This window comes from Sciurus vulgaris (assembly GCF_902686455.1).
Source record: "Sciurus vulgaris genome assembly, chromosome: 1".
Classification (NCBI taxonomy): domain Eukaryota; kingdom Metazoa; phylum Chordata; class Mammalia; order Rodentia; family Sciuridae; genus Sciurus; species Sciurus vulgaris.
Window position 1 is genome coordinate 4,098,382 of NC_136461.1, and position 27,511 is coordinate 4,125,892.

The 27,511-nt window shown below is 57.4% G+C and overlaps 3 protein-coding genes and 1 long non-coding RNA gene across 14 annotated transcripts in view; 1 reads left to right on the plus strand and 3 right to left on the minus strand.

Moving 5' to 3' along the window:
• Positions 1 to 1,366, minus strand: part of ACOT7 (acyl-CoA thioesterase 7) — a 78,579-nt gene extending 77,213 nt beyond the window's left edge. The window contains exon 1 of the mRNA XM_079118043.1: positions 1,308 to 1,366. Coding sequence (XP_078974169.1) covers positions 1,308 to 1,351 — 44 coding nt within the window. The 5' untranslated portion in view covers positions 1,352 to 1,366. The remainder of the gene's footprint in view (positions 1 to 1,307) is intronic.
• Positions 1,367 to 5,281: 3,915 nt separating this feature from the next.
• Positions 5,282 to 11,775, minus strand: LOC306648206. Its single transcript, XR_013760330.1, has 3 exons — positions 11,395 to 11,775; positions 8,062 to 8,143; positions 5,282 to 5,409 (listed from the first exon to the last, which is right to left on the minus strand). It is a non-coding gene; the product is annotated as an uncharacterized lncRNA (long non-coding RNA).
• A 2,272-nt stretch (positions 11,776 to 14,047) lies between these two features.
• HES2 (hes family bHLH transcription factor 2) lies at positions 14,048 to 16,013 on the minus strand. The gene is made up of 4 exons (XM_079136252.1): positions 15,241 to 16,013; positions 15,055 to 15,150; positions 14,694 to 14,793; positions 14,048 to 14,600 (listed from the first exon to the last, which is right to left on the minus strand). Exons 1-4 carry the CDS (start codon positions 15,283 to 15,285, stop codon positions 14,338 to 14,340), a joined length of 504 nt encoding a protein of 167 aa, XP_078992378.1. The 5' UTR covers positions 15,286 to 16,013; the 3' UTR covers positions 14,048 to 14,337.
• Positions 16,014 to 19,508: 3,495 nt separating this feature from the next.
• ESPN (espin) overlaps positions 19,509 to 27,511 on the plus strand; it is a 29,847-nt gene continuing 21,844 nt past the window's right edge. For all 11 annotated transcript variants that reach the window (XM_079119990.1, XM_079119991.1, XM_079119993.1 and 8 more), the window contains exons 1-2: positions 19,509 to 19,949; positions 22,703 to 22,896. In XM_079119990.1, the coding sequence (XP_078976116.1) occupies positions 19,656 to 19,949; positions 22,703 to 22,896 (488 nt within the window). In that variant the 5' untranslated portion in view covers positions 19,509 to 19,655. The remainder of the gene's footprint in view (positions 19,950 to 22,702; positions 22,897 to 27,511) is intronic.

The following is a 27,511-nucleotide window of genomic DNA, read 5'->3' on the forward strand; positions in this document are numbered from 1 at the left end:
CGTGAAGGCAGCCCATGGGCATGATCGGCAACTCCCAGGGACTGAGCTCCCAGTCCCGAAGAGTACACTTCAGGGCTGGAAATGTAGCTCAGTAGTAGAAGCCTTGCCTGGCATGCCGGAAACACATCTGTTCCAGGGTGAGTTAAGGTGACTCAAACATCAAGGGCCATCAACCTGTTTAAATACCACTTCCCATTAAGAGCCCTGAGTCAGAAGGCACTTTCCTTATCTGACATCTGGGAGTAATAACATGCGCCTCCCTGACCTTCATGAGCATTAAATGTGATTCGTGCACTGCACATAGCAGGCGAAACTAGGATCTTCCTCCTCTTGGTTCTCTTCCCTTCTCTAACTTCTCTTAACTCCCCCGCCCTTCCCAGGCAATAAATGCAAAGTAGCAGGGATGTACTGAAGCCCTACCCTGTTAATGCAGGTGTGCAGGCCAGGAGAGAATTCCTCAGAAAGTTAAACGCTTTATTGAGAGACAAAAGCCTGACTTGGCCACACACTGGACTAGAGCAATTCCTAGATCAGAGTGATGGGTTGTGTGGTTCAGGATTAAAGAGCCTGGCCCTCATCAGAGGGCAAAAAAGATCTCAAACAAACAACCCCTGTGCATTTAGGGAAGGGTGCTGCTATCCTTTGGCCCATGACAGTACTTCTACCCTATTCATTTTACAGATAGCAGGTAGTCGAGGGTTCCATCCCCAGCACCACATAAAAATAAACAAAGGCATTCTGTCCATCTAGAACTACAAAAAAGAAGTTTTTTTGGTATTTTGTTTGTTTGTTTGTTTGTTTTTTTAAATCAGTTCAGCCCCAGGAATTGATTGCACAGAGAGAAAACCATGCCCTGGGACGATTATTTCTGAGATTGCCCTGCCTTCAAGGATAGCATGGTGGGGGGGGTCCCTCAGCTAAAACTCTGTGAGTCATTTTAGCTACAGTACTAATGGGTTTACCCTGATTTCTCTTCCCACAGTCTCTCACCTGCACCTTCGGATTGTTTTCTGCTCTCTCCCTAAGGTACTGGGTCATGTCTGTCCCTCACTTTGAGCAACACTTCTCAAAAAAGCTGCTTGTGCCCACACCTCCTGTCCTCCTTTCCTCCCAGGCCCCTCTGATCCGGTGCCATCTTGATTTCTGTCTCTACTGCTCCACTTAACAAGGTCTCTAATTCCTTCCCAGTTGCTCAACCCAGTAATCCCTTGTTAGAGACTAGTCACCTTCCTTGATTGGCAGCCTTCAGCCACATTGCCCCCTCTGTTGGAAGCACTTCTCCCTTGCTTCCAGGACCCCCCACTCACTTTTCCTCCCTCTTGCTGACCGTGCTGCTCAGTCTGCTCTGCATGGCTGCCTCTCTCCCCTGCCCTCTTCTCTCAGGACTTTGGAAAGGCCCAGCAGTGCCTGGACTCTCCAGGTCCCACCCTGTCTCGTGATTTAATTCCCATCTACACAATAATTAGCTCGGGCAGCCCAGCCTGGGCCTGAGCTCAGATGCACGTACTCTGCCTGCACCGGTTCCCACTCCAGCCTTGTAATCGCCACTTCCTGCTCCTCGGGTCCTGCCTGCCCCAGAGCTGGCTCCCCCTGGCCTTCCCCCAGCTCCTCCTCGGGTCCTGAGCTGCCCCAGAGCTGGCTCCCCTCTGGTCTTCCCCCAGCTCCTCCTCGGGTCCTGACCTGCCCCAGAGCTGGCTCCCCTCTGGTCTTCCCCCAGCTCCTCCTCGGGTCCTGACCTGCCCCAGAGCTGGCTCCCCTCTGGTCTTCTCCAGCTCCAAGCCTCGCAGCTCCTTCTTTCCACTTGCTGAGGCCAAGAGCCCAGGAGCCCTCCCAGACTCCCTTCTTGCCTGTCCCTCGTGCAAACCATCAGTAAATCCTGCAAGCTCTACGTTCAAAATACATCTAGAACTGATGGCTTCTCACTGCGGGGTTCAAGACTGTCCCTGCCCACTTCACCTACTGCTCAGCCACTCTGGCCTCCCTTGAGTATGCCAGGCATGCCTCAGGACCTTTGCTCCTGCCCCTCTAGGCTCCCAGAAGAGTGTCTCGCTCATGGTGCTCAATAAAAATGTTATGAACAGCCTAATGGAGAAAGAGAGAGTGCTCCTGTAGTCCCAGCTATCCAGGAGGCTGACACAGGAGGATCTCAAGCCCATGAGTTTAGGACCAGCTTGGGCAACACAGCAAGATCCCATCTCAAAAAAGTTATATAAATAAAACTAAATTAAAATTTAGAAAACACTTTGAATGTATTGTTTAAATAATCTTTTCTAATTTTTTATGAAAGGATACTTATAAAATTGTTGATAATGGTAAACTTCGGGGAAAAGGTTTTTACTTTCACTTTGTATACTTTTGTACCATTATCATCTGGTCATTTATTTTAGTATTTTTTTCATGTCAGTATTGAGTATAGAATATGAAGCAATGGGAACTCGTGCACAGATGGTGGGAATAAAAGTCGGCATATCCACAATGGAGTTTTATTCAGTCACGAAAAATGAAATTATGACATTTGCGGGAAAATTGATGGACCTAGGACAATCACGTTAAGCGAAATGAGTCAAACTCAGGTTAGGGCTTGTATGTTTTCTCCCATATGTGAAGCCGGAGAGGGAAAAGAAAAAGAGAGATGGGTGGATCTCCTAAAAATCAAAGGGAGAGCAGTAAAGAAAAGGGACCAAGGGATGAGAGGGAGGGAGGGAGGGAGGGGGAAGTGCTGGGGAGGGATATTGGCCAGATGATATTGTTATATGGTCTGCATGTACAGATATGGAACAAGTCCCATCAATTCATACAACTGTAAAGCACCAATAAAAATGCGGGAAAGAAAGAGGCTGAGCGCAGTGGCACACCTGTAAACCCAGGGGCTCGGGAGGCTGAGGCAGGAGGATCGAGAGTTCAAAGCCAGCCTCAGCAAAAGTGAGGAGCTAAGCCACTCAGCAAGCCCCTGTCTCTAAATAAAATACAAAATAGGGCTGGGGATGTGGCTAAGTGGTCGAGTGCCCCTGAGTTCAATCCCTGGTACAAAAAAAAAAAAAAATCAAGGAGATAGAATGCATACGTTTATAATTGGGCGTGTTAGTTGGGCAGTGCTTAAAAGTACGTACTTTTGTCTTGAACATAATAAAATATCATGAGCAGATTTAAAATGCCAGCATATCCTCTTTGCGAAACAGTTGAAAAGAATTACTAAAGTGAATAATGGTCACTCCATTTGATCTGCAATTCCACAATTAGGTATGTGTAGTGTATATTGTATAGATACACCCAGATATGCTTTCAAAAGGGTTTCGCAAAATACTGTAATAACCTGGGCACTGTGGCCCAGGCCTATAATCCCAGTGACTCAGGAGGCTGGGGCAGGAGGATCGCAAGTTCAAAGCCAGCCTCAGCAATTTAGCAAGGCCCTAAGGAACTCAGCGAGACCATGTCTCTAAATTTAAAAATATAAAAAAGGACTGGGGATGCAGCTCAGTGGTTAAGCTCCCCTGGGTACAATCCCAGGTACCAAAAAAAGAGAGAGAAAAGGCCTAATGAACCTGGGGCATGTGCCCCAAGAATGGTCAGCCTGGAGTTGAGCACTGTCAGGGTGACCCAGGCCCGGGCATGGGGTGAGGCAGAAGGTAGGTGACAGGAGAGCTCCAGGTGCTGAGCAGGGCTCCCAGGTACAGAGCCTATCTCAGGGCTTGCTGCTGCTCTGTCATGGAGAGCAGGGCCTCTGAGCACAGAGAGGGACATCCAGCCACCTACATCAACATCCCTTCAAGGTCATCCGTTGGGCAGCCTTGGGCAGCCTCAGCCAGCCTGTGGGGTCAGGAGTCCTTCTAGACTGAGGTGTGCTAACCAGAGAGAGGGGTGGCCCAGTGCTGGACTAGAGCCCCACACAGGGCAGTGTGGCCCCAGGTTAGCACTCAATTGTCTGTACCTTGGTTCCCTTGCTGGGAGAAATGGGGAGCCCCTAGCACCTGTCCATGGCTGGGCTTAAGGAGTAAGTAGGCTGATGTTCTAGAGTGCTCGGAGGGTGGACCATGTGGTATGTGAATTAGAGCTCACGAAAATCTTGCCAAAAAAATGATATCGTACAAAAGAATGAACAAATGAGCACATTTGGAACAGGACCCAGCACAGAGAAAAGACTTTGTGATCCCAGGAGTGAGTCCTGGCTGCCTTGGGGTCTGGAGGCTGCAGGGAAGGGTTGATCAAGGAATTCAGATGGCCTCAACCCTGGAAGACGGAGGAGTTCAAGCCCAGAGTCACGGGAGAGAAGGACACTGCAGGGTTCCACAGGGCCTGCCCAGTGCCCCCAAAGGCCAGGCAGAGGATGCAGCCAGCAGGAGGGGCCGGTCCCTCCGTTCACATAGCTCGTCTTTAACACGGCACTCTTCCACTCCAGAGTTGGCGGATGCTGGCAATGATGGCCCCCGTCCATAGAACCCAATGCACCAAACCCTGAGTCGGTTGCCTGCTGGAAACCTGTGTGAATGCAGCAGGGTAGCCCTCCATTCCAAAGGGATGAAGGACATTTCAGGGCCCAACACAAGCACTGCTTGGAGAAGGAACCCTGACCTCCTGTTACCTGGCTGGTTCCGACCTTGACGTTCAGAGTCACGTGCTCTGCCCCCAGCAGGAACCACCTCAAAGAAATCTAAAACTAATAAAAGATCCACTTGAAAGCAGGACCTGTAACCCAAGAGGAAAGGCCAAGGATAACCGGGTCGTTCCGTGGGGGAGGAAAACGCCAGGAGTGGAGGGCAGGGGTAGAGGCTCTTCCATTCTCCGGAAGAGGCGTTTAGAAAGCACGGCTTGACTTTGAGCAGGTCAGACTCTAAGTCTGGAATTACAGCCACGCCCTGGCACCTGCAGGGTAATGGGGTGGTGGGAGGAGAGCCTCAGGGCGCCCCTTGCCCTGCACACTGGGCTTCTCTCCTGTGAGCTGCCGGGCGCTGGGCCGAGACTGTGGCCCTGTGGCGCCACCTAGGGGCGAAGTAAATGTCCACCCGCTCCACCTTCGGGGCTCCGGCTTGTTCCCGAGCGGGATGGTTCCCGCCTTGCTGGTTTGGGCGGGGGCGGAGCTGGTGGTCGACCCAGGGCCTGGCGCAGCCGGGCTCCAGCCGCGCTCCCGCCCGCCTTGCTGGCATTCCAGCGGGAACTCCGCGATCACGACAAAAACCACAGAGACCACATCAGATGACAGACCGCGGGGTGCGGCTGTTGCTCAAGGACTGGAGGACCGGGCTCCACGCAGCTCCTCGTTAAGGGCCGGGTTTGCCAGAGGCTTCACTGAGTCCGCCCAGGTGCTGAGAGCTTGGTGTGCAGAGCAAGCCCCACGCAGGGGCGGGAGCCTGAGCCACCGGTCCCGCAGCCCAGGGAGCCCTGGGAAGGAAGGTCTCCTTTCTAGCCAGAATCCTGCGTGATTGGGGTGAGACCTCAGGTGTCCATCCCACGGTCAGGCTCGCCCAGCTACCCTCTCCCTCAGCAGTAGGGTAGCACAAACCCACCTCCAAGCTTTGTGTCCTTAGGTAAGTGCCTTGACTGCTCTGGGCTTCAGTTTCCTCATATGCAAAATGAGGATCAGTATAGTAACTACTTCACAGAAGTAGTTTTGTTTTGTTTTGTTTTGTTTGCAGTCTAGTCTAGTTTGCAGATTGCTCTACCACTGAGTTACATCCCCGGCTTTTTATTGTTATTATTACTATTCTTATTTTTGTAAAAGGGTCTCACTAAGTTGCTGAGGCTGGCCTCAAGTTTGCAGTCCTCCTGCCTCAGCCTCCCAAGTAGCTAGGCTTACAGGTGCTCCTCACAGGGTTTTCATGGGGATTAAATAAGTTAACACTTTAGCCGGGCACAGTGGTGCACGGCTCAGGAGGCAGGGGGATGGCGAGTTCAAAGCCAGCCTCAGCAAAAGCAAGGTGCTAAGCAACTCAGTGATACCCTGTCTCTAAATAAAATACAAAATAGGACTGGGGATGTGGCTCACTGGTCAAGTGCCCCTGAGTTCAATCCCCAGTGCAAACGGCAGCTGACCTGTGACCACTGAATGGCTAACACTCCTGTGCACATGCTGCTGAGCATCTTCTAGACCATGTCCTGTGCTAGGCGCTAGCATCTTAACTACACACAGTATTTGTAGTGAAGCAAACAAGCAAAAAAACTGTGCAAATCATGATTCAATCAGTTACCAGAAAATGAATTCATTCATTCAAATGACTGCCTTATGCTGGACCCAGTGCTCCTGCCTGTAATCCTACTTGCTCTGCAGGCTGAGGCAGGAGGATTCTGAGTTCAAAGCCAGCCTCAGGAACTTAGCAAGGCCCTAAGCAACGTAGCAAGACATTGTCTCAAAATAAAATATAAAAAAGGGCTGGGGATGTGGCTAAGTGTTAAGCACCCCTGGGTCCAATCCCCAGTACCAAAAAGTAAATAAATAAAAAAAATAAAATTACCTCCCCAAATGAAGAAAAACAGCATCACTCCACGTGCCCCTGCTGCCCCTCCTGGACACAGCCTCCTCCTCCCTAAAGCTGACCACTCACTAGCCATGTTAGTGGTGTGGCAGACAGCTGTTATTTGTTTATGTTTATTGCTGTATAGTATTCCACTGTAGGAATATGAGACTCTCTGCCTTTCTTTTCTTTTTTTCCTTGGTGGTGGAGAGTGAACCAGAACCTCATGCATACTAAGCTCATGTGTCACCACTTAGCTACACTCTTCGGCCCATATATATATATATTTTTTTTTTTCGGTACTGGGGAATCGAACTCAGGGCCTTGTGCTTGCAAGGCAAGCACTCTACCAGCTGAGCTATCTCCCCAGCCCATTCTTTGCATTTCTAACCAGTTTTTTTCCCAGAAACGGTGTCCTCATTCTTCCTTAATCTTCTAGAGCATTTTGCACCTCTCTCTGCTTTGTTTTCTTCCTTCTTTACAAACCCTGCGAGGGAGCTGTTCTGCTGCACAGGAAACCCCCACCCACAAGCAGGCGGTCTGCGAGTGGGTCAGCGCCAGGTTCCCCACGCACGTCCTTTGCGTGGGCGAGGGCGGCCCCTTTCCAGGCGCCTCCAGGAGGAGGCGCTCTCCGCACCTGACCCCTGACCCCTGTCCCAGCGCAAGCCCAGCTTCAGTCTCCTGCCGCAGAATGCCCCGTTATTCTGCTGGGTTCAGTCTTGTGCCCGAGGCCGAGACCCTGGTGGAAGCACGCTCCGGCTCACGCGGCCCTCCTGGCCGGCTGGTGTCCACCCGAGGACCCTCCCGCCGCGGGGCTTCTCCGGTTGATCTCCTGGGCACGCCCTTGGTCTCAGCTTGGGGACAGAGGCGAATGCACTTCACCTCGGGGCTCTGGCTCACGCTGTCAGCGGCCCCGGGAGCTGGGTGAGCGCCGCCCTCCACCGGGTCAGCTGCTGGGGCCCTGCCCGCCTGCTCTTGGGCAGCTGCGGTAACTAAGCTCCAGCCGGGAAGGGCCTGAGCCGAGCGCCACCAACATTCCCGACCAGTTGGCTGCTCAGTCCAGGGAGCCCGCCCGACGTCGTGGTGCATGTTCCCGCGCCTGGCTGCGGTCATCGACATCGCCAGAGCCCTGTGTCCCGCATCTCCTCGACCCTGTCATTGCCAGTAACTGCAGCCTCTCCGAAGCCAGTGGCCAGGTGGCTGTCTGAGCCCGCCCCTCCCACCGGCCCAGCGCCCCCCATGCTCTCTTCTCTCCCCCGCCCAGCTCCACGACAGTCACCCCGCGTTCCTGGACATACACCCTCAAGTCCCCGTCCCCTCCCGCTTGGCACTATTGGCTCCATGAAAGGCCAGCCCGGTTGAAGCCGTGCCTGCAGCTCTGCGCTGACCCAAGTGGAGAGAGGCACCAACACCGCATGCGCTGCGGCTCCAAGGTAGGGGCTTGCCCAGCAGGCACGAGGCCCAGGGCTCCAGCCCCAGAACGCGGTGCAGGGGAGTCTGCGCAGACTCGTTTTAAACCCTTTTCCTGAAGTACAGCATTCACACAGGGAAGGGCGCCTCTCGCAGGCGCTCGAGGGTTTCAGGAAGCGAGCCGACACATGTAAGGAGCTCCCACCTTAGGAAGAGCCAGGCTGGAGGGGCAGCTCAGTGGCAGGCGCCTGCTCGCCTGTGCAGGTCTCTGGGCTCCATCTCCAGCTCTGCAAAAGAGAAAAGAAATTCAGAACGTTGCCAGCACCGCTTGGCTTCATGCCTGTCTCCCTGACCAAGAGGCAGCCCTCAGACCTCCAGTGCTACTCACGTTGTCTGCTTTCAAAAACTTTTTGTAAATGGAATCATATTACATGTACTTGTGTGTGTGTGTACTGGGGATGGAACCCTGGGCACTCTACATCCGAGCTCCACCCCCAGCCCTTTTTATTTCAAGACAAGGTGTCCCTAAGTTCTGAGGCTGGCCTCCAACTTGTGATCCTCCTGCCTCAGCCTCCTGAGTTGCTGGGATCACAAGTGTCATGGCACCCCACTCCATCCTCTGTTCCTTTTTCCTCTTCTGCTCCCTTTTTTTGGCTTGTGTGTACATTCTGGCACCTTAGCTATACCTGTACTGTGTCTGTGGTTCCCAACATGTCCTCCATGGACCAGTGGAGTTCCAGACAACCTTTCAGGGGTCCGTGGGGTCAAAATGGTTTTCTAATTACACTAAAATGCCATTTTCCTTTTTCATTCAGCATACAGTGGCTTACCAGCTGCGACCTGATGTATGGCAAACGTATAAGATGAAATAATGATGTTTGGAAGATCTGTGTAATATAAAATGTTGTGAGCCAGTCTCTTCCAGATGATCGGTGTAGGCTGTTACAGTGCAGTCACGTGTGGGTTAAATGACAATGCGAAATGCCAGGTAGGGATTGGGGGATAGAGCATCTGCCTAGTGTGCATGAGGCCCTGGGTTCCCGGCCCTGGATTTGATCCCCGGCACCCCAAAGAAAACAAAAAGGCAAGGTAGATCAATGGAGTTTAATGTAATAGCGCATAAAAATGCACCAATACAGTGTCCTATTCCGCTCTGTTGCTAATCTTTGACAAACTAGTTCTTGCTGGGTGCTGTAATCCCAGAGACTTGGGGCCAGGAAGGAGGATCACAAGTTCAAGGTCAGCCACAGAAACTTACAAGACTCTGTCTCAAAGTAAAATAAAAAGAATAAAATAAAGGGCGGGGGATGTAGCTCCGAGGTAGGGTCCTTACCCACCAGGGCCAAGGTCCTGGGCTCAAGCTCCAGTGCTGCAAAAAGCAAAGGTGAGGAACTAGGACTAACTGAGCTCACGGTGGTAGCCAAGAAAAATATCTGAAGTTCACTGAAAAAGATTCTTAAAACATCCCTTCCTTTCTCAACTATACTAGGCAAGTTTTCTTCATCTACTTTTTTAAGTGGGGCATTCAACTGAGCCACATTCCCCAGCCCTGTTTTGTATTTTATTTATTTATTTATTTATTTATTTATTTTTTGTGATAGATTTTTTTTTTATTGTAAACAAATGGGATACATGTTGTTTCTCTGCTTGTACATGGCATAAAGGCATGCCATTTGTGTAATCATAAATTTACATACAGTAATGTTGTTTGATTCATTCTGTTATTTTTTCCCTTCCCCCCACCCCTCCCACCCCTCTTTACCCTCTATACAGTACTTCCTTCCTCCATACTTGCCCCCCTCCCTATGTATTTTATTTAGAGACAGGGTCTCTCTGAGTTGCTTAGGGCCTCACTGTTGCAGAGGCTGGCTTTGAACTCGCAATCCTCCTGCCTCAGCCTCCCGCACTGCTGGGATGACAGGGTACACACCACGCCCAGCTCGTCATGGCACCTTAAAGTGTCTGGTACTGTGGCATTGAGCGCACCCGCCTCCTTGTGCTGCCATCACATCCACCCATCTCCAGAACTCTTCCTTTTGCAAAAGGGAAACTCAGTTCCTGTTAGCAGCAAGCTCCCCCTGCCCGCAGCCCCGGACCCTGCAACCCTGGTTCCCAGGTGGATCTTCGCTAAGCAGGCTCACCTGGCCTCAGGTGTGTAGATCCCCCTATTGACTCAGATGCAGGACAGGAGAACCCCCGGCAGTTCTGGAAACCTGAATTTATCAAGCTGACCAGATAGAAAGGACAAGGAATAACACAAACCAAAACATCACTGCCCAGGATGGGGACGTTTGTGAACATGTGGTCACAGCCTGAGGGGAGGCCGCCGGAAGGCCCTTATCCTGTGGCTGTTGATGAAGAGCCGGGGCCACCCAGGAGCACAGACGTAGAGTACAGAATGTTCTGGGGCAGAGGGGAGACCAGGCATGTCACCAGGAAGAATTCCCGTGGAAAGGAGCCTGGTCAGTTGCTCAAAGGGAAACCAAGCGGATGGGACGTGCATCGCCAAGCACTGCCCATTTCATGTGACACATTCCTTTCATTCTGAATATTCATTTTCACACTTAGGAGTTTATAGCCATCGTTTTATGTTAGATTTCCTTACAGAGGACTTCACAATTTAGTTCCCACAAAACCTGGAGCTGCCTTTGAGTTTTGGGGCCTGGGATGGTTCTAGATTTGTTTTCTTTAAGTCTGGCCTAGAGCTCCTGGGCTCTCAGCCTCCTGCCTCAGCCTCGCGAGCAGTCAGGACTGCGGGTGGGCGCCACCAGCACGGGCTGCTTCTTCGTTCTCTAAGATCACCCTGTCCTATGCTCCCGGAGCTTCCTCAAAAATCCTAACATACCCAACAGCAAGAGGGCAGCTCTGTAGTTCAGTTTGGAATTTTCTTGCTTTACCGCCGAGTTCCTGGGCCAGGGGACCCCTCATTCACGCCACCAGTGATCAGGCCCCTGCTCCCTGCTGCCTCCCAGTGGGACTCTGGTGACAAGACACTGCGCACAGGGCGCGTCCCCGGGCGCATTTCTCACGCTCCTGAAACCATTCTTCCTGTTTTATTGGAGCTACTCTAAGCGCCTGGGGCCTTGCCAGGGCCTCTGAAACCCTGAGCGAAACTGTTACTCACCGGGAACCCCGGCGGGTGGCGGCCTTCTTCCCACACCGCATGCCCGGGCAGCTTTCGGAAAGGCCGTTCCAGCCTGAGGGACGCGCTCACCCAGGCACACTCTGCTCCCAGACACACAGCCACAGCCTAGGGACCCACTTCAGAACTAAAGCCAGGGGGCAGAGGATGCAGCTCAGGGGCAGAGCTCTTGCCTAGCCTGTGCCAGGCCCGAATTCCATCCCCAGCACCAGGGAAGTAATGGCATGGCGGGATTAGTTCTCTAGAATAGCTCTGCCAGCCTGGTGTGCTTCCGACAAGTGACAACGTAACAAAATAAAAGCGGCCTTGATGTTGGGGGTGTGCCTGGGCAGAGGCCTCCAGACCCCTGAGAATGGCAAGGCCACCCCTGGACCCTCCCTGACCGAGACCACTGACCTTTCCCACTCTGCCAATCTAGCCATGGCCACAGGTGCTACAGATGCTGCACATGAGATGAGACGGCCCACTCTCTGCCACCGTCACCTCCAGAGGGGACATCCCAATGCACAGGTAGGGCTTAGGTATGCCACAAGGTCTTAGTTTCTTCCAGATTTTCCAGCGGACGAGGTTCACTCTGCTCTGGTCCCAGGTGAACCACCGGGAGACTCTCCGGCAGGAGCCTCCATGCACGGATTGGCAGCCAAGCTTGTCAATGCCTGTGGGAGGAGTTCTTCTCAGCAACCCACTGTTTGTCCTCATGCCTGTGGAGATGGGACTTGACCTCTCCCAGTTACCTAGTGCCAGAGGAACAGGTGGGGGCCTGTCTCCTCAGAAGTGCACGTTCCAGCAAAGATGGTTCCCAGACAGCTCGGTGCTCTGTTGGTCCTTGGGTCACAGAATCGTTTCACCCACTGGTTTTATGTGAGGAAGACATGGGGGCCTTTCCTTCAGATCAGGAACTAGATCCAGTCATGGAACCACCTTGGAACAGACATCTTAAGGCTGACTGTTGAGCGACATGTGGGACTTGTTAGGGACCATAAAATGCCCCCATGTGAGCTCCAGAGGGCCCTTGCCTACCACGCTCGAGGCGGTGGCTCAACCCCCAGTCCTGGAAGGAAAAAGGCCTTCCTCCCACACAGAGCCACTGCCTGCTCACTTTGGGCCATGGGAGGGTCCTGAGCTGCCAGGAGGAGGTGCCTGCGCGGCTTATGGAGGAGGCCGTGGGGAGCCCTAGCCAAGGCCCCAGCCAAGCCCCTGGCACCTCCTACTCATCCCAGCTGAGAACCTCTGGCTTCTGCCTCAGGCCCAGAGGCGCTCGTGCCTTAGCATGCCAGCTCCCAGCTGACCGCCCAAATCAGGTCCCCCAGAGCACCTGCCCCTGTGAGTCACTGGTCTGTCCACTCCTCACCCTTCTTCCCAACTGCTTGCCCTGCAACTGGATGGGGACCAGTCCAGCACATGTCATAGACCTGGGGACCAAGATGGTGTTCAGATGCAAGAAGAGGCAAGAGAGGGGCCTCTGCCATTTCCCACCTGGTTTAAACCTGTCCTGAAAGTCCTTGTTTGTGGGAACAAGAAACCTGTCCTCTGTGTCTGATGCCAAGCTCTGGAGACGAGGAGGAACCTGGAGCTGACAGGGTGGGCATGAGCCGGGGGCTTCCTGCCTCTCCTCCTCTGCCTGCTCCTGGCCGCTCTGGAACGCCGGCCACATTTGTCTTTCTGAGAAGCACCGGCTGTCATGGAATAAATATTCAAAAGTGAACCCAGGGGCCTGGGGTGGGAGTGAAGTCCACCCAGCTGGGCGGGGTCCAGCACACTGTGTTCACTCACACCCTCTTCTCTAGTTCACCAAGTTTATTGAGCACCCACTGTGCACCCGGTGCCTTGGGGACACGGGGACACTCAGCCCCAGCCCTGCCCTCTGGGGGTTTACAATCTAGCCAGTTGGGCCCATCTCAGCCTTTGGGGGCACCTCGCCCTGTTGTCTTGATGTTTATTTCTTCTTTCAGTAATGCCCACAGCTTCCCCCACATCCTCTCGCCCAAACCGGTACCTAGATCATCAAGGGTTGTGTGGCATAGGCTGATTTAGGACTGTCCCTTCCCATCAGTTCAGTCTTCCTCTTGTGCCTGGGTCTCTAGCACAGGCTGTCCGTCTGGGGGCTGGGGAGAATTCCCTGTCTCCCAGCAGTGCCCAGCAAGTCCCCAGGAAATGATGAGGACGACTGAGAGTGGGCAGCAAGTCCTCCCACCCCCTCCAGGCACCACTCTGGGGATCCACAGGCCCCAGCCGGAGTCCTCCCAGGGAGCCTCCTGCCTTTCTCAGGGAAGAAAGAAAGAAACCTGTTCTTAAGATTAAGTCAATGCCAGTAACCAGTCCCCATGAGCTGTAGGGAGCGGTTTGCAAGAGAAAGCAGGCAGGGGTGTCTCCCGTCCGTCCCCTAACGCTGCCGTCTCTTGAATTCCTGTTGTCCTGTGGCGTGGACCCTGCTCCGCTCACGCTGGCTTCCAGCTGTGCTGGGCTCAGAGACACACTTCCTTCTCAGGCCACCCCTTCCGCACACCCCAAGAGCACCTTATGCTTGGAGAAATAAAACCTTCTCAAGACCACCTTATGAAGCCCCCATGGCCAGCAACACAGGCCATCGGGCAGGACAGCCTGGGAGTGGAGGTAAGGGCTCTCTGGCCCTACATGTCCTGTTATCCTTCTTTGATGCTCTGTAGTGCCATAGCAGTGGCCAAAGCCCCAAAGGCCCCAAGCCCAGCTGGGCAGGAAGTAGCCAAGCAGGACTGGGCAGGCAGTGCTCAATCAGAACAGATGGCTTCATCTGGCCAGGTGAGTGCCTAGCCCAGGTCTTGGTCTGACGCCAGCCCCATGGCAGGTGTGTCATTGCCTAGGTAGTTTGTGGCTCGCCCAGTTCCAGAGCCGGCTGGGCTGGGGAGATAGAAAAATGCTGGGGAGATAGCTCAGTCCGTAGAGTGCTTGCCTTGTAAGCACAAGGCCCTGGGTTCGATCCCCAGCACCCCCCCCCCCAAAAAAAAAAAAAAAAAAAAAAAAAAAAATATATATATATATATATATATATATATATATGTGCATTCAGAGCTGGCTGGGATGGGGGCTTGTTCTTCGCCCTGCAGCCACTTGCCCCCTTTCCTTCTGCCTAGACGCCTCTGTCCTGGGGGTGAGGCAGGGCAGCTCCCCTTATTTGTTCCAGCTGAGCCCTTGAGGTCTTCAGTCTTCCACACGGGTTTCAAACATCCATTTCCAGACCCCACGTGGGTACTTGGCTGGTCCTTCATTTTGGGAACAGTGGCCACCACCGAGAGCTTCCTTGGTCTGCCTGGGGCCTTCCAGGTCCCTTGCAGTCACCATGGTCCATGGACCTACCAGGTGCTACCATGGCCGCCAGAGGCCAGGGCCACTGGGAGGTGCAGGTGGAGAGGGCATGGGAGCCGGCTCAGGTGGTGTTGCTGGCGAGGTGGCACCACCGGAGTCCCCAGCCCGCCGGCGGTCAGGGCTGACGCAGCAAGCCCTCCGCCGCAGGTGCTCCAGCAGGCGCGAGCTCACGGCGGGCTCCAGGACGCGACAGGCCGGCAGAACACTAGTCAGGCGCGCCACACAGGCTCTATAGCCCTCTAGATAGCTGTCGCGTGGCGCTGCGGGAGGAGAGAGGTGTGAGACAACCGGGCAGGGTGAGCGGTTCAGGGCGCAGGGCGGGGTGGGCGGGGAGTGGGAGCAGAGTCACTCACGTGGCACTTCGGGGGGATAGGGGGACGCAGGCAACTCCTGCAGGAAGCGCACGGTCATTTCCAGAATGTCGGCCTTCTCCAACTTTGAGAAGCGCGAGTTCTGCACCAGGCCGCGAAGCGGGGAACAGAGACCAACAAACAAAACAGACCTCTGACAGCAGCCACCGAGAGCGCCGCGCTCTTGCCATGACAGGAGCGCCAGGTCCTCGGTGGCTCGGCTCCTCGATGCCTGTCCCGCAGCTTGGCCTTGGGATCCCCCTCGCCTGTTCCTCAGGCTGGAGCACTGCCCGCCCTCGGCGCCCCATGGCCCTCCGCCTCCGCCTCCCGGTTCGCCGAGCCGCACGAACCGCTGGGGACTCACCTCCCTGCCCAGCAGAGGCAGGATGAGCCCCTTGAGCTGGCTCAGGCTCTCGTTGATGCGCGCGCGCCTGCGCTTCTCCAGCAGCGGCTTCAGGGTCTGCGGCGCAGGGTTGAGGCAGAGGCTGCGGTTAGGCGGGTGGCGGTGCCGGATCCCTCCCGCCTCCAGTCCCTAGTTCCCAGTTCCTACCTTGCGCAGCTCCGCCGCGTCCCCTGCCCTGCGAGGCAGTCCCATGCTCGGAGGAAAGCGGCGGTCGCTGCGGTCCGGCGCGGGGGTGACCTGCGTCTGCAGGAGGAGCAGAGGCGGAGACCAGGGGCCAAGTCCGGGGCGCGGCGGGAGCCCGCGCCAAAGAAGTGAGCGGCGCCGGCAGCCCGGCTTTAAGTAGGCGGCGTCGCCGCCCCGCCCCGCCCCTCCCACTCTGGTCTTTGTTCCCGCTGAGGATGGGGCTAAAGGAGGAGACCGTGGTGTCCCCAGGGATCTCGCTCCCAGCCTTCCAACAGGGCCGCGGGGGGTCGCACGGAATCCGTGGGCGTCATTGGGCTCCTAGCACCGCCGACCCGGCGGAAGAGAGGGCGGGTGGAGCAGGCCCGCCCTGACTCTGGCTGCCTCCCTCGTCTCCAGCAGCCCTTCTCCATTCATCCCCTGCGTGAGGACCCCGCGTTCGACGAGCCCGGGCCGGGACCCAGAGGCTGCAGGAGTGCCAAGGCCAGGGTCTCGGGGAGATCCCATGAGGATTACTAGAGAGACTCCTGCCACCAGCTGCTCCGACCTGGGCGGGGAACCTGAGGCCCGGAGAGAGGGAGAGAGGTCGCGTCTGGTCCTGCCCTAGCCGTTGGCACAGGCTACGAGTCAGGACAGGGCCCGGGGATTAGACTCCTCCGTAAGCTCCTCCGAGGCTCACCGAACCAGGGATCAGCTGGTTCCCCCACCCGCGGTTTTGGATGGGACATTGAACCTCAAAGGAGGCAACCCAGGACCACCTAGAGCTCATTTTATTTCACCAGACTCTGGGCTCCAGATTCTCCACCCGCGGGACAGTCGGAGCTCACGTGACCCGCAGGCGGAGCGTCCTAGGTGCCGGTTCTCCGCCGCCCTCCTCTGGGAGTGTGGGGGCCCAGCGGCGCGCCAGGGCACGCCTCCGCGACGCGTGGCCGTTGCTGCTGCAAACTGGCAGGCGTCCCCCGCCCATCTGCTGCGGGCTCCCTTCCCCTGATGGGCTGGTGGGGCAACGGCCACCCCCGCGGACCACACTGCAAACTGCGGGGCAGATTGTTGGACTTACCAAACCAAAGCCAGGAGGAAGTGCCACGGGGTTCAATCAAGGCAGACTCTGTCCAGGGTGCTGCACGGACCCCTCCTTTCTCCAGCGGAGCCCAACCCCCACTTCTAGCCCAGGTTCCCCCCCCACCCCCTGCAGTGCTCCTCCAACAGGGTGCAAGAAGACCAGCTCCCCATCAGAAAGGGGACCGGAGCCTGGACAAAGGGAGCTAGGCCACTCCTGTCTTTGCCGCACAGAGGACCACTGGTGGACTTCCTGTGTGCTAAGCTCAGGGCTTCCAGGAGGACTTCCTGTGTGCTAAGCTCAGGGCCAAACCCTTTTTGACCCTAACTTCCACTAACCCTCATACAGCTCCAATTATGAGAACAAAGCATTCATCACCTGTGACCTTGCAAGGCTTGGCGGTGCCTGAACCCCTGTCCCTCACTCATGGTTGAGTCCAGATGCCTATGAGCCAGTCCCCTCCGAGGGAATTAATTATTATTTAAGAGCTTTGCAGGCCTTTCCACTCACACACCCGAGGCTGCATACGCTGTCTCACCCTGCACCAGAACCTGAGAGACGCATACTGAGGGGAAGGGGCGGGGGAAGGCAGTTCCTCTGGGACATCCCCCTCCAGGACTAGGGACATCACTTGAAGATTGGGGTGGGGCCACAGAGGAACAAAAACCCTTTTGCAATGTCAGTTACCCCTGAATTTAAATCTCTCCCTCCCCCTCCCCCATGACTATAAAGGACTTTGACCAGGTCCCCAAAGTTTGCTTCAAAGGATTGCCCCAAAGTTTGCTTCAAAGGATTGTGGGATCTTGTTGCTTATTGGAAGGAGTCCTTTAGAATCAGAGGAACTTAGGTGAGACAGCTGGGTGGGCAGAATGTAGGGTGCAGGCTTTAGGTGAGCTGGGGCCACCTACAGTACCATGGGGACACGCTCTTGGGAAGTCCATTGGCCCTTGGGTGGGAGAGGTGCCTGAACAGTTTCTTCCCACCCAATAGGGGTAGGTGGGATGGGTGATCCCAGCAGAGAGGTGAGAGGAGGGAGTCCCTAAGCTGACATCTTGAGGGTGGGAGACAGTGGGGTGCTCTGGCCAGAGAACTTCAGTACAGAGGGAAGAAGAGCACAGTGGGGAGTGGAGAGTGTGCTTTGCCACTTCCCATATGCATCACCTTGGGAGAGATGCTTTAAAATGAAACAAGCGCCCCATGCCTCAGTTTCCCCTGCTGTGAAATGGGGATAATAGCTATACCTCCCTCAGCTTCCCTGTGTGAATTAATATCCAGGTGAGGCTTGGAACAGAGCCTGATAAGTGGTAAGAGGTCCGTGCATGGGTCACATCTTACTGCTGGAAAAGAGCCCAGAGAGGACAAAAAGACTTGGCAGAAAGAGCCAGGCTCCCTGTCTGGGTTAAGGCAGTGTCTTCAAGGGAATCTGAGAAACTGGTCAGGGAGGGTGGGGGTGCTCATGGCTGGCTTTTGTGTAGATGTCACTAGCAGCAGTGGGAAGGGCCCAGGGGCATCTGCCTTACTCAGAGGAATAGTAGCAGTGCGTGTAATAGATGAGGTGTCCATGGCTGGGGAAGGGCACGTAGGGGGTGGAGGACATGAACTGCAGGGATTTGTAGTCATGAAGGAGTCCCAGGGGAACAGAGCCCAAGACAAGTCATTTTAGTTGCCTCACTCCTGCTACTTGCTGGCCGAGGGTGTCCCTGCCTCTCTGGGTATGCTGGAGGTGGCAGTGCCTAGGCAGCGAGCTCACTGCTCTTGCCATGACAGACAGAAGTGAGGCTGTCAGGAATCCGGAAACTGCTGGGAAAATGTCCCAGATCCCAACGACCCAGGTCCCACGGAGAGAGTGAGGCAGGTCCGACTGGGTTGAAGTCGTTAGAAAGCCGCCTGGTCATGCAGGGCACAGTGGCTCTGGGGTTTAGGGCACCAGGGAGCCTCTAAAAGCCACCACGCATGGTGCCATCAGGTGGTGGCTCCGGGGAATGGTATCGGAGGCAACCGCAGACGTCAGCACCAAGACTCCCAGTGTTCCTGGAAGCAGCTTCATTCTACAGCATATCCAGAGCCGCCTTGGGCGGGCAGGTGCTTGGCCCTGGGTGAAAGCGGCCGACAGGGGCGGGCTCTCACTGGTCTCCAATGGGGTGGGTGGGGTGCGAAGAGAAAGGAAGGGCACAGGCTGTATCAAGGTCGCTCGATATGCTCATTGCGCTCCTACGGCTCCGCAGCCCCCACTTTCTGGCATTTCTGCTCGGGTCTAGAGGTCCTTGCCTCCTCCAGCTCCCACAACCGGTTTCTAGCCACGCCCGCAGGGTGGTTTGGCGCACATGCGCTTAGCCGCCCGCCCTGGGGCGCCTTCCTGCGTCCTAGCGCGGGGTCGCGGCATCTTCCTTCCAGGTGACGGCGCTGGTGCGTCTCCCCACTGGCCCCAGCCCTCCCATCCCCACTTTCTCGTCTGGCTTGGCAGCCCCAGGCCTTCAAGCCCGTGGTGGACTCCCCCCACTCGGGACAGCGGCCCTGGGAGATCTGAATCCGCGGGGTCTAGACCCACAGTTCCGAGCGCACTGGTCCCGCGGGGCCTTTCCTCCTTCCCTTTCTCCCTGCAAGAGGATCTGAGGGCAGTTCGTAGGTCTGAAGGCCTAGCACTCTCGGCACTCCCCGGGGACATGGACCCAGAGCCCTCGAGGGCCCTGCTTCAGGGCCTTTGCTCTTTCGGACCTCTCCCCTCCGCCTGGAATGAATGCCCCTTCTTAGCACCCCGAACTCTGACGGCTCCTTCAGATGCCTCTTTCCCTGGCCGCCCAAGTAGCCCCGACAAATCACTTCCTATTGCCCCCATTTTCCTGTTCTAAAGACACGTGTCATCGCCTGGAACTGTAATCATTGCTGGCTTGTGTTCCCAGCGCCCGGAACAGCTAGTGGCCAGGTGGGTAGCGGAATGAATTCGTCTGTGCCCGGACCGCTCTCGAATTCTAGCCGTTTTGCGGTCCTTTGGGTCCTCGATTTTTACGTGGGGCAAATTAGGAAAGAAGCCCCTGGATGCACTTGTCCCTGTCGCCTGAGTGGTCCCCGCGGGCGACTCTGGGCGGCGGAGGCGGGGCGAAAAGGGGGCGGGACGGGGGCGGGCCCGAGGCTTAAGCTGGGCGCCCGCGGGGTCCCCGCCCCAGAGTCGGCCGAGGCGGAGCGGAGCGTTAAGCGGTGCGGAGCCAAGGCCAGGCAGAAGCCGCTCCGCCTTCCGGGTCCCCGCAGCCCCGACGGCCCAGCCACGCGCATGGCACCCCGGGAAACGCACTGAGCGCGGGGTCGCAGCGCCGCGGGCTGTACCATGGCCCTGGAGCAGGCGCTGCAGGCGGCCCGGCAGGGAGATCTGGATGTGCTAAGGTCCCTGCATGCCACCAACCTGCTGGGGCCCTCGCTGCGCGACCCTCTGGACGCCTTGCCTGTGCACCACGCGGCCCGTGCGGGAAAGCTGCACTGTCTGCGCTTCTTGGTGGAGGAGGCAGCCCTGCCTGCCGCGGCCCGCGCACGCAACGGCGCCACACCGGCCCACGACGCCGCAGCCACCGGCCACCTCGCCTGCCTGCAATGGCTGCTCTCGCAGGGCGGCTGCAGGGTGCAGGTGGGTCCGCTGCTCGCAGAGCACACTGGGGCTTCCTCCCCAGGAGAGGTTCCCTCCCAGGCCCCCTGGCCAGAGGGTAGGAGGGATTGGATCCTCCAGGTCCAGCAGAACGCTCCTTCCAGAGGGCTTAGGGTGAGGCGGGCTCCCAGATGGAGTCCTTGGGCAGGTGTCCTGTCTAGCCCTGGCCCCTCCTTGTAGTAGTATCAGCACCACAGGGGAATTGGGCTCAGTGGGACTGGTGTTTCCTGGGAGAGACAAAGCACTGATCCTGGAGTCCTGGGGGTGGGGACAAAGGGCTTGGGTGGCAGAACCAGAAGCCCTTGCCCTCCAGGATCCGATTTGGAAGTGGGGGTGGGCAAAGTCCCACAGCCCACTTCAGGTTGAGATGCAGACGTCCCTAGGACAGGGCGTGGGGCTAGGGTGTGGGACATGAGAATGGGGTCTCCCCAGGGCCTCGGCAGGGCCGACAACATCAGTGCGTTTGGGCCTCCCAGCTCTAAGTCACTTCTCAGCCCAGTCTGGGTCTTCTTGTCCCCAGGCCCCACTGGTCACTCCTCAGAGTGACCTCCCAGGGGAGTCCTGGCTGGTGAGAAGAAACTAGCTGGGTGAGGATCAGGGAGTTCTGAGCAGAGGGGACAGGAAGTGCAAAGCTCTCAGGTGTGCACATTCTTCTGCTGGCGGAACAGCAGGGAGTGGAGTGCTGGGGTGGGAAGAGGGCAGAGGCCACCCAGCAGGCCGGAGGGTCTCTGGGCTGGAGTGTGGGGTGTGGATGGTGCTCTGGTTGGGGACAGCCAGTGGACGGGACAGTACTGATATTCCACTTACATAGAACACTGGGTGAGCTGTGGAGGAAGGGGCGGGGGCAACTCCAAGCTGGTTTGTTGTGCCCTAATGAAGGCCAAACCCACCCGGTCTCATGTCCTCAGAGGGCAAGGCCCCCCTTCCCGTCCTTCCTGGGAGGTGGCCAGCCCCTTATCTCCTGACTGGCCCTGCTATCAAGGGTTCCTGGCCATGTGGCCCATGCCCACTCTTTTGGGAGGTGCCTGCCTCCCTGATCCTGGTGTCCAGGCTTTGCTGGAAGCCTCCCTCTCCTCCCTGATCCCAGGGTCCAGCCTTGGCCGGAAGCCTCCCTTACCACTGCAGAGGAGGTGGAAGGAGCGAGTGGCCTTGTGCCCAGCTTATCAAGTCTCCTGCCCCCCAGCCCCAGCAGACTGCAGTGCTAGGGGTGGAAGTGGGAGGAGGGGATGACCTCGATCCCTGGTCCTGTCCACCCCAGAAGATAAGCAGCTTAGGGCGTGGGCCACAGCACAGGAGAGTCCCGAGGCCGGGCAGTTGGTGGCACTCTGTACTGTCTCTGTACTGCCACCACCACCCAGAAACCCTGCGCCATCAGGACCCCCTGGAGCACCAGACCTTTAGTTCCCAGGGCAGTGGACAGGGATGGCCTTTCTCAAGATTTGATATCAGGACATCCTTCACCATGGTCCTACTCGGGTCACCTCTAGCCGGCCCCGTCCTCTGGGCTCAGGGGGACAGACTGGACCAGTCTCCTCACACCCACAGCGGACCAGAGGGGCCTCAGCATCTTCCTCGGCTTCCTGCAGGCCATTCATTCCCTGCCCCACAACCCTCGCCACCTCCTCAGTGGGACGGCCAGTCTGTCCCTCCCACCCCATGACCTGACCAAGGACTTGGCAGTACCCATGCTCCCCAGTGCCCACGCGCTCCTTGCCTTACGGAAGCCTCAGCGGTCCTCTTCCCACTGAGATTCGCCTTCCTCAGGGTCTCTGGCCAATTCCTCCTACCTTGGCCACATCTATCCCCACAGTGCCCTCTCCCTGGGCAAGGAGTGGCAGAGAGGCCTCACTTTCCTGCTCCTAGTGGACTGTACTCACCTGTCACTGCGTCCCAACCCTTCCCTGTCCAGCCCACCTCCCCATTGTCACATGTGCCTGATGTGTTGATCCTAGTATGGTGCCTGCTCTTCCCAGTGTGTCAACCTCTGAGTCCAGGGGCTGTGAGCAGCCCCTTCCCAACAGACACACAGTGGGTACGTGTGGAGGTTCTGGGGCTCCTGTGGGGGTCTTGCCCGGTCCCTCCTAGGAGTCACCATTGCTCACACGTACGCTGCTGGCTGACTGCCCCACGGGACCAAGAACGCAGCCCGTTCCTATGGCCCAGCCCAGGGGAGTCTGCAGGAGGCACTTCCTGCCCTGAGGTTGGGCTGTCAGAGGTGTGCCAAGTGGGGCCTCTGTTCTGTGTAAGACCTGTGAAGCAGCGAGAAGCGGGGGGAGAGGGTGGCTGCAGGGGTGGCCCCCAATCGCAGTGCCAGCGGGCGCAACCCAACAGCCCTCCCTTCCTGGCCCTGCCTCAGCCGAGCCACACACGAGCTCGTTCAGGCCTTAGGTGGGTGTCAGTGCTGCGGCCCTGCAGCCAGGCTCCTGCCGTCCTGCCAGGGGCCATGTCCTGCGAACCCGCGTGCAGGCGTCTCAGTCACATCCTGCAGGCCTCTGAAGACCACGGTGCTGCTACTGTGGTCAAAGCAGGCCATTTAGTTTTCCAAAGACAGAAGCAGGATTCGGACTCTTGGGATCAGCTCTACCCCACCTCCCCATGCTGAGGGAGGCCCGACCCCATGCCAGGGAGAGCGGAGAGGCTGCACTGCCCCGGGGCCAGTGGGAGGCTGGCCGTGACCCAAGCTGCGGCGGGGGCGGTGCCAGGCCGGAGAACTTTAACCACCTCTCCTCCCACAGGACAAAGACAATTCTGGTGCCACAGTCCTGCATCTGGCCGCCCGCTTCGGCCACCCTGAGGTGGTGAACTGGCTGCTGCGTTATGGCGGTGGGGAACCCACCGTGGCCACAGACACAGGCGCCTTGCCTGTCCACTATGCCGCCGCCAAAGGAGACTTCCCCTCCCTGAGGCTTCTTGTCGGCCACTACCCTGAGTAAGGACCCCCCTTTTTTTTCTTGTGGTGCTAGGGATGGAACCCATGGCCTTGCATGTCAGGCAAGTGCTCTCCTCTGAGCTGCGCCCCCAGGCCAGGTCCTCCCTCTTACCGGGGCCTGTGCTGGGGCAGCCATGGCTCCAGGGCACGTCCCAGGTCTGCTCTACTCCTCTTCCTCCTCTTCACCTCCCACCCTCCTCAGCCCCGGGCAGCAACTGGACCTGGGGAGCTGGGCGTGCGGCCCGAGGCCCCCTGCTCCGCTCCAGAGTGGTACCAGCCCGCAGCAGGTGGCTCCTCAGCGCTGGCCTGCCTTCATTCGGCAGACTGTTTATAAACGGGGTGGCGGGAGGCAGGAGCGCCTCCTGGACCTCGTCAGTCGGCATCTCAGGGAACCAGCCCCCTCCTCGCCCCGTCCCGCGGCCCAGTTATCCAGAGGGCACCTTCACCGTGGCCCCTTACCCGTTCCCACTACCAAGGGCACGAGACTCCCAAACCTCCCAGGGTCCCAGGCTTGGGTGGCTGGTCTGAGAACGCAGCTGGTGTTGAGCTGGGGGCCCCGAGGTGGGGCAGGGCGTGTGGAAGAAAGGGGGTGCACTGCAGAGCCAGTCATAGGAGAAGCTGGCGGAGGGCAGGAGCCAGGTCTTAGGTGTGCCGGAGGGGCAGGGGTCCTGGCGAAAGTCACAGGCCCTGCAGGGGCGGAATAGCAGTGGCCATGGTGACCTGAGCCAGGGGTGGTGATTCTGGCCAATGACTCTTGTCCTCTGATGGGTGCCTGGTGTAGGAAACAAAAAGTGGACCCAAACTCAGGAGGAGAGCAGCTGTGAGGTAAAAGGGTCTGCCCATGCCTGAGGGTGACTTCAGGGCCACTGGCCAGCAGGGAGCAGGCCATGGGACAACACTGCAAGGTATCCAAAGCTGGCAGCCTGTCAGGCCCAGGCACACTGACCTGGCTGGAGGGTGGCTGGGCTCTAGTGGTCCCCTCAACCCAGGACAGGCAGGTCAAGCCTGCTTCCATCATCCTAGGCAGGGGCTTCTTGTCCGGCTAGTGGGAGACCAGCAGGCTCTACCTGGGATAGACTTTCTCCTCACAGCCATTTGGTGGCAAATCTGTGTCCTGAAAAGTGAAGGCTTGGGTCATGTCGAAGTCAGTGGAATTTAGAGTAGGAGACCCCAGAGACCTCACAGGCAGGGTCCCACCTGGTGTCCTCACTGGGTTTTGGCCCAGACTCCTGTTAGACCCTCCAGGCTGGGGCCCTGGGGAGCCAGCCATACCTGTGAAGTGATGCTCCACCTCCACAGCTACACTTCCCATGCGTCTCCCACCCCCTTGCTTCAAGCAGGTGACCCTCAGGTCCCAAGGAGGAAGGTCGTGCAGCAAGGAAGCACTGCCACACCTGCCAGCCTGCCAGTCACACCTGAGGTGCCCAGAGAGCCAGGTGACAGTGGGGCCACTGAACCCAGCAGTGTGAACTGAGAGGGTGCCAAGCCTGTCTCTGCAAGAACTGATGAGACCTGCGGTCTCCTGGGCCCTCTGGGGGCTGGGATCCCAGGTGTTGGGGAGACTTTGGCTGAGCCACAGAATACCCTTGTGGGCTCCAGGCCTTGGGGACCCTGACCCTCTCCCAGGCCACTCCAGGTCTGGGCATGATTGGGCTGCGGTGCCCAACTCTGTAGCCAGATGCCTTGGGCTGATAAGCTGCCAGCAGCCCCAGGTGTCACCATGAATCTCAGGGAGGTGGACACAGGGCTTGGGCTCTGTTCCCTGCAGCGGTGTGTGACCTGGCTGATAAGGAGGCGCCTTTGTGTGGTTGCCAGGCTGGGCTCAGGCAGGAGGGGATGGCTGGGGACTGGGATTGGGGGCCGGTGTGCCCATGTAGGCTCCTGTCTTGGTGCTGGAGACTCTTGCTGCCCAGGACTGTGGACACCAGGGCTGGGGAGGGCAGAGACTGAGGTGCCCCTGACCACAGGCCCAATCCAGGACCCAGGTAGCATGGATCTGAAGGCGGTGGCTCTGTACTCTCGTGAGTCTCCTGGGCCTGCTGTGAAGGGCTCTGAATTATTCACGAGGGCTCAGCTCTCTTCCTGGGCCCATGAGCCCGTGAGGGAGGAAGGACGCCCAGAACCAGCAGTGGAAACCCGATACTGCCGGGGGAGGCAGCTCTGGGCTGTGACGGTGACAGCCTGTGGGAGGGCCCCACTGATGCTGGGGACATTAGAAAGGGCTTGCGACTGTAGGGACATCCTGCACCTACGCCTCTTCCTCCAGTCTAGCCCAGTTCATTGAGCTGAATCTTACCAGAAGCAGAAAGTGGGCCACAGCGACCTCAGGGCAGGCTGCCAAGCCTCCCTCTGAGCGCCGGCTGACAGGGAGCCCCTGATCTGGGAGACCTGGGGCCTGGCAGAGCTGACTAGGGCTGTCCCAGGCCCTGAGTCTGAGGGACATGGAGAGAGCTGCAGACCCTCCTGGGCAGGAACATGAGTGGCTGGTGAGGGGGATGAGGTGTCTACATCCCCAGTTGGGGCTGCCTGGGAAGGGGCAGGGAGCAGGTAGACCTCACCTCCTCTGACCCCCAGGAACCACCTGCTGCTCTCTCTGCCTCCACCATGTCTGCTTTGGCTTCCCTAGGGACTGACCAGCTGGAGGGACACTCCAGGCTCAGCCCAGAACTTGAGGCCTGAGCTCTGAGACCCAGGAGACGGGGGAGGATCCAGGTTCTTCCCCTTGGGCTCCTGGGCTCTACAGTCAGGGCAAACTGAAACATCATTTGGCCCAAAGATTCTCATCTACTCCAGCTCCCTGCAGGTGCCTCCTGCCTTGAGGCCTCTCAGACCTGACACTGGGCGGGGATTGACAAGTGTCCTGGCCAGGAGTCAGAGTAAACCCGAAACAGCTCCTGCCTGCTGAGTGCCTCCTGGGGCATGGCACCAGGTGGCATTGTCTGAGCTTCACAACCACCCTAGACAGTAGCTCTGTAATCAGTTCATTTTATAGATGGACTCATTCAACTCATTCAAATAAGTAATGTTCATTTATTTATTTTGGGTACTGGCGATTGAATGCAAGGGTGTTCTTCTACTGGGCTACATCCCCAGCCCCTTTTTATTTTTTATTGTGAGATAGGATCTCACTAAGTTACCCAGGCTGGGCCAAAACTTTTGATCCTCCTGTCTCAGCTTCCCAAGTTGCTGGGATTATAGGCATGTGGCATCGCCCCCAGTTTTGACTAATGTTTATTGAGCATCTACTATGGGCAAAATTCTAAGTGCCAGTGATACGTTAGTGAACCAGGCAGACCTCTCTGCCTCATGGAGCTGGTAGACAGGGTGCTTCAGAGAGGCTTATTGACCAATTGTGGCACCACTGGTTTGCTGTGGCCTTGGGCAAACTATATCCCCTCTCTGGATCTATCTCCACTCCTGGTCCAGGTCCTAATCTCTCAGTGCCTTCCAAGTTTGCCAAGGACTTCCCTTTGCTCCTTCTTTAGTGAAAAACCTCATGGAGTCTGGCTGCTCTCAAAGCTTCAGGCAGCCCCCACGGGGGTGAGTAGAAAGAGGCTTCCTGAGAGGGGCTTCCCTGGGACTTACCTCTTAGGGTGCTCCTCCCCTTTGCGAGGCCACTGGGATGAGGCTGCCCCCTACCTGCTGGGCACCTGTTTCTGCCACAGGCAGCATGGACTCTCATTCTTAATCACCCCCCCAGACCTGCTCCTGGTATTCGGTGAGGTCACCTGGGCAGCAGGGCCGGGGGCAGTGCTTGTGCTGGCTGGTCCCGACTAGGAAGGGTAGCAGCCAGCCTCACCCCAAGCCAGGTAGAGGCTCTGAGAAAGGAGGGGCCTGGTGGCAGTGGAGAGGGAGGCGCCCCCAGCTCCTGGCCCTGGCCTCTTACCTAACTGGGGCTCCACCAGCAGCCCCCTGACTGGTCTCCCCACCTTGATCCTGACCCCTACCAGGCCAGCTCCATCTGCAGCCGTTGAAGATGCAGATCAAACTGGGAGGCTGCTGACAGGCTCCCGGCCCTCTGAGAGTGGCCCTCCCACCTGGCTCTGGTCCCCTCTCACCTCAGCTGCCCCCTCCCCGTAACTCGCCGTGCTCCTCCCTGGCCTCACTGCCCCTCCTGGGGACCAGCAACCTCTGCTGTGTGCGGGCGGGTCCCTCTGCCTGGAGCTCCTCCCCAGAGAGCCCACGCCTGCCCATCCCTCCTTCAATCGTGGCTCCGTTGTCACCTTCTCCGCAAGGCCAGCACTGAGCCTGTTCAGATGGTTACCCGCCCCCACAACGCATCGCCGCCTGGCTCTTTTTCCCTGTGACCCTTGCTGTGAGCTGGCATTGTATGCCAGGTGCCTGTTTTCCTCCTCTCTGCCCCCTTAACTAACGAGGCTCACTCTGCCCCGCGCCTGACAGGCAGTGCACGCTTGTCGAATGGAGGGGTCTGGAATCCTCAGCCTAAGGCACCACCTGTGACCTAGGTGGAACACCCTTGCCGAGCCTCCATGTGCCCCTCTGGCAGGCGGCCCGTCTCTGCCCTACCAGGCTGCTGCAGTGAGCAGGCGTCATGCCGCACCTGACCCACCGCCCGTCTTGCTCACTGACGCACCTACTTTTTCAACAACGACCG